The 8,397-nt window shown below is 43.5% G+C and overlaps 1 protein-coding gene across 2 annotated transcripts in view; it reads right to left on the reverse strand.

Moving 5' to 3' along the window:
- Positions 1-4,691, reverse strand: part of ALKBH4 (alkB homolog 4, lysine demethylase) — a 76,012-nt gene extending 71,321 nt beyond the window's left edge. Inside the window, exon 1 of one of the 2 annotated variants that reach the window (XM_044053857.1) lies at positions 4,287-4,691. In XM_044053857.1, coding sequence (XP_043909792.1) covers positions 4,287-4,397 — 111 coding nt within the window. In that variant the 5' untranslated portion in view covers positions 4,398-4,691. The remainder of the gene's footprint in view (positions 1-4,286) is intronic. The other variant, XM_044053856.1, reaches the window with a different exon arrangement.
- Between the last annotated feature and the right edge of the window lie 3,706 nt (positions 4,692-8,397).

The raw sequence follows: 8,397 nt of genomic DNA on the forward strand, positions 1-8,397 counted from the left end.
TCTGAAGTCTATAATTAACTATTGGCATTATTTATCAACTGTAAATTTGCCACCTTTTCTGCAAATGGCATTATTTTTAGCAGAGTGCAAAGATTCACAAATAACCTAGTTTTTGCATAATGCATTTTCTTAAGGATATGAAGCCTGAAACTCACATTTTATGTCATTATTTAGTAACTTCAATCACCATCAATAATTTGACCAGAAAAACAAAAAAAAATGTACGAGGGACAGATCAAAAATATAAGACAACCATGTCTTCTGTAAAAATATGGGCACATAAAGGGTATGTACTAAATATTCCACATTTTACCCATATTTTCCACAGTGTGATGTACTTACTCTTCCACATTTTACAGACTGCAGGTTGACAGCTGGCAGGTTTTAATCATCAATTTAAATCACTACGTCCAAATTCAGAAATAAACATGGGCACTTTTAGTACTATTAGGTAATGCAGGTAACGTAAAATTAATACACAGTTTTCTGAAATCTATAACTAACTAGTTTCATTATTTATTAAGTGTAACTCACCAACTTCTCTCCAAAAGTTATCAGCTTTAAGAGGGATTAAGAGGACCAGAACTAAAATCAGAGTTAAAATTGTGGACAGTTGAAAATTATGCTGTGCGTATAATTGGGTTCTTATTACATTGTTGAAGTTTTACAACTTTGAACGTCATATGGTCGGAACCCATATGTTCGAAGTTTTGTAAAAAAAAAGAAAGAAAAAAACTTACCAGACTGTTGTAAGCAGAGGGGCAAGCCCACCGCACCCCCCACTCTTTAAATATACCAACTCTGAGACCGCAGTACAGTGCAGAAAGAGAAGATTTCCCTTTACTACACTGTAGCGCGATCTCGGAGTTGGTATATTTAAAGAGCAGGGGGTGTGGGGGGGCTTGCCCCCCTGCTTACAACAGTTTGAATACCTAAAAGTTAAAAAAGAAAAGTTTTCTAAGTTTTACAACTTCGAACATATGGGTTCGACCATATGACGTTTGAAGTTGTAAAACCTCGATAAGGTAATAGGAACCCCGTATAATTTAAAGTAAGAAACTTGTGGGAATATGTCAAGAAAAGTCGGTAGCCAATAGAATTTACTTGTGTACCCAAGGATTTGAGGTAGCACAAAAAGTGGGTGCACAAAACGGAGGTTTGCCACCTGGAGACCATCGACATTTGTGCTGTAATGAAGACCTGGTTTAAGGCAGCAGAAAGCACCCCTGCACTACCAGGCTGCAACTCATTCCACACCTTTTGGCTCCAGAACATAGACCGAAGCTCCAAAGGCGGTGGTGTCTCCATATTCATAAAGGATATGCACACTTCCAGACTAGTAGCCCAGCATAACGCATCTGAGATACTCCAGCTACAACTAACATTGGGTAAGACGGCGACTCAAGTTGTAGCCTGCTATAGGTCCCCAACCATGTCCCAAGACTCTCACTCCACATTGCTAAGCACCCTGGAAACTATTAAGATCCAATCCAACACACTCATACTATGTGACTTCAACTACCCCTCCATCAGCTGGTAAAACTATTCATACACCAATGCACTGGTCTAACGCTTCCTGGACTTCATCAATTCCAATGCCCTGGACCATCTCATTCTTATCCCCACTAGAGGAAGCGGCATCCTTGACTTGATTATTACTAACATGGGCCACTATTGCTCTACACCAATAGTCAATTCCTCCCTGGTTAGATCTGACCACAAACTAATCACCATGGAAATCACATCTCACCCACACCCCCCGCAAAGGTATCTACCATGAAAAACTTCCCCAAAGCTGACTTTGGACTCCTAAAAACAGATGTGGCGAACTTCACAGCACCCATGCTAATGGAAAATAGATGCATGACTGCAGAATCATACACCAATGCACTGTACAAACACGTACATAAATGCATGGAATTAGCTGTACCCAACAGAACCAAGGCGCTCTCCTCCAAAAAAAGGAAGCCAGTCTAGTGGTCCCCTGCCATTAATAAACTCTACAACAGAAGGAAGAAACTGTTGCAGAAAAAGGTGAAATCCCAAGACTGGAAAAATTCCCTTATTGGCCTCAACAAAAAGTTAAGATCCCTCATTAAAATCTCCAAAGCCAGCTATGAAGGCAGAATTGCGGCAAACGACAAAACAACCACAAAGCCTTTTATAGTTATATCAAGATTCTCCATGGCAATACCCAGATTTGCCCAAAGTTACTGCACAATGGTACCTCCTATACTGAGCCAACAGATATTGCCAACATACTGGTGACAGATTCAGTGCCAACTTTACCCCTCCCCCAAAGTACCAATCTCAATACCGGAAGAATGCACCAAGCATTACTGCAGCACAGGTTAAAGCTGCATTGTCCAAGGCCAAGAATACAGCTTCCATGAAACACGGCAATATCCCTGGCTGTGTTCTGCATGAATTACAAAATGAATTGGCACCACATCTATGTGCTCTGTTAACTCACAGCCTCACCTCAGGCTTTGTCCGTACCAAATGGCACACTGCTACATTCATCCTTCTCCATAAAAGAGGAGTGACTGCAGACCCTGGAATTTATCACCCCATTAGCCTGGCGAGTCTGATATGCAAGGCTATGGAGCGCATCATTGTGGACCTAATTAACAAGGATATAGGGAATCTCCAAACTCTAGATCCCACACCCCACACAGTTTGGTTTTGTGAAAGGAGTCAGTCACCAGAGTGGTGGATGAAGATAAGGCAGTTCATACAGCCTACCTCGATCTGGCAAAGGCCTTTGATACCATTCCTCACTCAGGAATTATTGACAAACTCAGCAAACTAGGCATCAACCCTATATCATTAGGTAGGTTGCAAACTGGCTCACAGATAGAACCCATAGTGAAAGTAGCAAACTCCAAGTCAGACTGCCAACTAGTCACAAGTGGAATCCCACAGGGATCGGTCCTGGGTCCTCTCCTGTTTAGCATCTACTTTCAGAAGTCCAGGCCAACGCGGAGGGACTCTGACCAAATTTGCAGACGACTGCAAGCTGGGAGCCATTATCAATTCCCCAAGTGATGCAGACATCCTACAGAAAGGCCTTATTGAGACTGATGACCAAGGTCGAAACCATGGCCTTAAGCTTAATGCCAAAAAATGCATAGTCATCCCCTTTGGGGAAAAACTCACCATGTCCTTAAGCTTAATGCCAAAAAATGCATAGTCATCTCCTTTGGGGAAAAACTCAGTCCCCACTAATTACCACACCCATGGGATCTCACTGAACACTGAAGGCATTACAAGAGATCTGGGGACACAGGTTGACAGCAACCTCTCCTTCGACCACCACATTGCCACTATGGTCAGAAAGTCCTTCTATGTGGCACATCTCATTACTAAGGGTTTTACATCCAGAAAGAAGGAGGTCATCATTTCTCTCTACTCTTCCCTCATTGGACTAATCATAGAGCATAAATGTCCCATTTAGCATATATCTCACTAGATACCTGCAAGAGCTGGAGAGGCCACAAAAGTACCTCACGAAGAGGCTCCTAGACCCTAAACAAATGTCCTACACGGACTACTCAAAAAACTCCCGCTATTCTCCGTCTCATATCATCTACTAAGAGGTGATCTCTGCTTGACTTACAAAGCCATGTCTGACCCAGCTCTGTTAGAAATACTACATCTAAAGAAACCCCAATCCTCCTGCACCACACGCTCCAGAGACCTCAACTTCATTACCACAATCAACAGAACATGCTGGAGGGACAGGTTCATAACCCAGAGACTGCCCGTGCTCTGGAATAGACTTCCCATACATGTCAAGCAGAGCATCTCACTAGCCCTCTTTAACAGAAATCTTGATGACTGGATGGGAAATAGAAGTTCACCCCAGGGATCACTCCAGTGGCTCTACTTGATACAGGAACTGGGAACTAACAACAGGCAGCACAATGCCAGGGCACTTCTATGGACTAGGCTTGTAAAAGCCCCAGGGCCAATAGCCTAGTACACATCTATGAACCTGTCTATATGCATAGTTGTTAACTGTCCAGATTTTTGATGAATGTCAACATATTTTTGGCCTGTTCCTCATTCTGGCAAATCACGAAGGTTTGAAGTCATCAAATAAAAACAGACATTTGAGTTTTAGGCTTCACATCCTTCGAAAAAATACATGGTAATGCAAGTCCTATTATTCCAGCAACTTAAGTTTATAAGAATAATATTTAAAACGTGTTTTGAGGATTTTGTCCCCCATTTTTGACTTTGTGCAGAGTTCTTGCACTATGAAGTTGTACGGTGACCCTTACCTTTTTGAACTCCGGTCTTTCTATGCTATTTTGTGCTTCACATAACAGACACGACCGAATTCCTTTGCAGCCACAAAGAGGACGTAAATCGTGCTTAGGCGCCATGTCCATGGAGTGTATAAAGGCCACTTTAGCAGCAAGCAGCCCAGACTTCCGTGAAAACAACCACCAATTATGATGTTACATACTCCTTTCTCTTTATGCTTTCTGGTTCCTTGTTTTGCTTTAATCAAAACAAGCAGATAAGTACATTTAATCCAACTTGTCCACAACGTGTTACAACCTGAAGATTAATTTTCAGAAACATTTTACTACATTATTTTCTACTTTGCCACGTAAAACGTGACAGGATACGCTGCTTACGCTATTACCTATGCAGCGTAGTTAACGGAAGCGCAAAGCTAGATTCCGTAGTCTCATAATTAAGGGCACTGTCGGTGGTGTGGTAAAATATATAATTCTAGTGAACATTAATTTTACAGACCGGCTATGACTTTTGATTTGTTACTAGATTTTTATATTTTCTGGAATATCAATGAGGGTTTCATTATCTGTTACGTGTGTGGTATTTCCTCTGAGGGGCCAAAACCTCCGTTTCGTTATGTTTTCTATTGGTCATACTGTTTATTTAGCTGTAAACATCACTTCATTCCTGTGAATTGAACATTGATGCTGCAATCTATGAGGTTTGTTGTATTAGAACGCGAAGTAGCAAGGACCGCCCAAACCTCTGCGCAAAACCGTTTATTATTCTTTCTGTACGTTTGAGTAAACATAAGAAGGCTTTCCTCAGCAATATGAATATAGGTTCATAGGGAAGTACTAGGCAAAGCCTAGCCAGAATGTGTTGGCTTTCGCCACCCCTTAGATTAGTTCCCTGTGCCTGTGTCCAGCAGAGCCATTAGTTCCCTGCGCCACTGCAGTGATCTCCGGAGTAAATTTTCTGTTTCCCATCCACCCCTAAAGGTTTCTCTTGAAGAGTGTTAGTGAGGGGGCTGTACCTGATGTATATTGGAATCCTGTTCCAAATGCATGGGGAGTCTCTGGGACAGGAATCTATCACTCCAGCATGTCCTATTTATTGCTTTGGTGAGGTTTATATCTCTAGAGCGTGTGGCTCTCTGGGATTTTTTTTTTTTTTTTTTTTTTAGGTGGAGCATGTCCATCACTTCTGGGTTGGACATGGCCTTGTGTGTCAGGCAGATATTACCTCTGAGTAAGTGGTATGCAACGGAGTACAACTAGAGTTTCTTGAGTCGGGCTGCATAGGGCATCTGTTTGAGGCAATCCTCTTGGTGAGGTACTTTTGTGGTCTTTCCAGCTGTTGCAGGTGTCTTGTAAGGTACATCCCAAGTGGGGCGTTGTATTCTATGACTGGGCTAATGAGTGATGAGTAGAGAATAACCTCATTTGTTCTAGATGCGAACCCTTTTGTGATTAGGTGGGCCACATAGAAGGATTTTCTAACCACCTTAGCAATATGATTATCAAAGGAGAGATTACTATCTACTTGGGTCCCCAGATCCCTTATTACATTTTCTGTATTTAGGGGACTACCACCTATGTGGTAGTTCGCAGTTACTTTATTTTTTCCAAAGGGGAGGACTGTGCACTTTTCGGCATTTAACTTGAGGCCATGATTTTGACACCAGGTATCTGTTTCAGTGAGACCCTTCTGGAGGGTGTCTGTATCAGCTGGCGAATCATTTATGGCCCTTGGTTTGCAGTCGTCTGCAAACTTGGTCAGCCATAGTCCTCCTATGCTTGCCTGTACCTCTGAGACGTATATACAGAACAGGAGGGGTCCTAGAACTGAGACCTGGGGAACACCACTTGTAACCGGTTTAGAGTCGGACATAGAACCTGCAACTCTCACCATCTAGGTTCTATCCATGAGCCAGTTGGCAGCCCATCTCGTGACATAGGGGTTTATGTTCAAGCTGGATAGCTCGTCTGTAATACTAGAATGGGGAATGGTGTCAAAAGCCTTTGCCAGGTCTAGGTAGGCTGTGTGGACCTCCTTTCTCTCGTCTAATGCCTTGGTAAGTGTCTCAAAGAGGTCAACAAGTTTTAGGAGGCATGATCTGCCCTTAACAAAGCCAAACTGGGTAGGGTCCAAGGTTTGGAGGTTCCCAATGTCTCTGTTAATGAGTTCCATGATGATATGCTCCATAGCCTTGCAGACCAGGCTAGTCAGGCTTATAGGGCGATAGTTCCCGGGTCCGTTGTGGTTCCACCTTTGCAGAGTGGGATAACTGTTGCTGTGCGCCACTCTGTGGGTACGTAGCCTGTAGAGAGGCTGAGTTTGAACAGTGTGTTTAGGTGAGGGGTTAGTTCATTTTGGAGCTCTTGTAAGACACAGCCTGGGACACCGTCCGGTCCCATTGAAGCTGTGTTTTTGGCTTTGGATAGGGCTGTTTTAACCTATTTGTCGGTGATTAACGGGGCCCTACATTCTTCTGGTATGGTTATGGGCTCTTTAGGGGGTGAGGGGGTGGTGAAGTTTGCACTAAACCTGTCTGCCAGAATGTTGGCAATGTCAGTCGGTTCAGTGTATTTTGTGCCATTTTGCACTAACTCAGAGCAGATCTGAGAGTTTCTACTTAGGTTCTTGACATAGCCAAAGAATGCTTTGTGGTTATCTTTGGAGTCATTGGCAATTTTTCTTTCGAATCTAGTCTTGGATGATTTAATGAGGGATCATAGTTTCTTGCAGATATTGATCAGGGATGTCTTTCCTTCTTGGGTTTTACTCTTTTTCTGTACTAGTTTCCTCCTTCTGTTGTATAGCTTGTTTATGGCAGGGGACCACCAGACTGGTTTCCTTTTCTTGGAGGAGTGAGTCTTGGTTTTATTTGGGATAGCACGATCCATGCATTCCTGCAGATGCTCATAGAGTGCCTTTGTAAAGGTTTCAGCAGCTTGGATAATATTGTCCTTTAGCATGGGGGCTGTGAACCTTTCCACCTCAGTCTTAAGTAACGTGAAGTTTGCTTTTGAAAAGTTTTTCACGGTGGTTTCCTTGATTGGTGGTGGGGGCGGAATGTGGATATCCAGAGTGATTAGTCTATGGTCTGATCTAACCAGCTAGGGGTTGACCTCTGGTGTGGAACACTGGTCGCCCATGTTGATGATGACCAAGTCCAATATGTTGTTCCCTCCGGTGAGGGTGTTGACCAGTTGATCCAGGGAATTCGAGTTTATAAATTCTAGGAAGCATTGGGCAAGGGAGTTAGGACTTGAGTAGTTCTCCCAGTTTATGTTAGGGTAATTGAAATCACCCAGTATTAGGGTGTTTGGTAGGACCTTCATATTTCCCAGTGTCTCCAGAAATGCGGAATGGGGTTCATGGTGGGTGATCTGTAGCAAGCTACAATTTGGATTGCAGTTTTGCTCGTTGTTAGTTGCACATGGATGATCTCTGATGCATTGTGCTGCGCCACTAACCTGGAGGTGTGGGTATCCTTGATGAATATGGATACACCCTCGCCTTTTGTGTTTCGGTCCTGGTTCTGTGGCCGAAAGGTATGGTATGAGTTATAGCCTAGTAGTGCTGGGGTGCTCTCAGGAGCCTTAAACCAGGTTTCTGTTACTGCACAGATGTCGATGTCCTCCATACTGAGGAGTGCCTCGAGTGCATGCATTTTGAGGTTTAGACTTCTGGCATTGAGTAGCATTACCCTCAGTTTTTGGTTACTTGTACTATTTATGGTGGTGGGTTTGTCTTTTGAGCCTTGCCTAAAAAAGGCACTATGGGGGCGGCAAGAGCCTTGGCCAGTATTTGAAAGCCTAAGGGTGACAGGTGCAAGCCATCTGTTGCAATGCAACGTGGCTTATCGAACTTGTCATCCCAGGCGGACAGATATTGGATCCCCTTTGAATGACACCAGAAACTTAGCCAATTGTTGAAAGTGATCATTTTTTCTTTATACTGTGGCATCATTCTTGGTGAGGGCAGGATGCTACTCGGGGTCAGGGTCATACCGGCCTGGGCTACATGATCAGGGAGCTCTTTTCTTGTAGTCCAGGGAGGTACGTCTGAGGTCATTCACACCAACATGGACAATGACAGAGTCGTATTTGTACTTGTTCTGGAGTGACCTGAGTGCTT

The sequence above is a fragment of the Protopterus annectens genome, chromosome 13.part0 (assembly GCF_019279795.1).
Source record: "Protopterus annectens isolate FY-2018-M chromosome 13.part0, PAN1.0, whole genome shotgun sequence".
Lineage (NCBI taxonomy): Eukaryota > Metazoa > Chordata > Ceratodontiformes > Protopteridae > Protopterus > Protopterus annectens.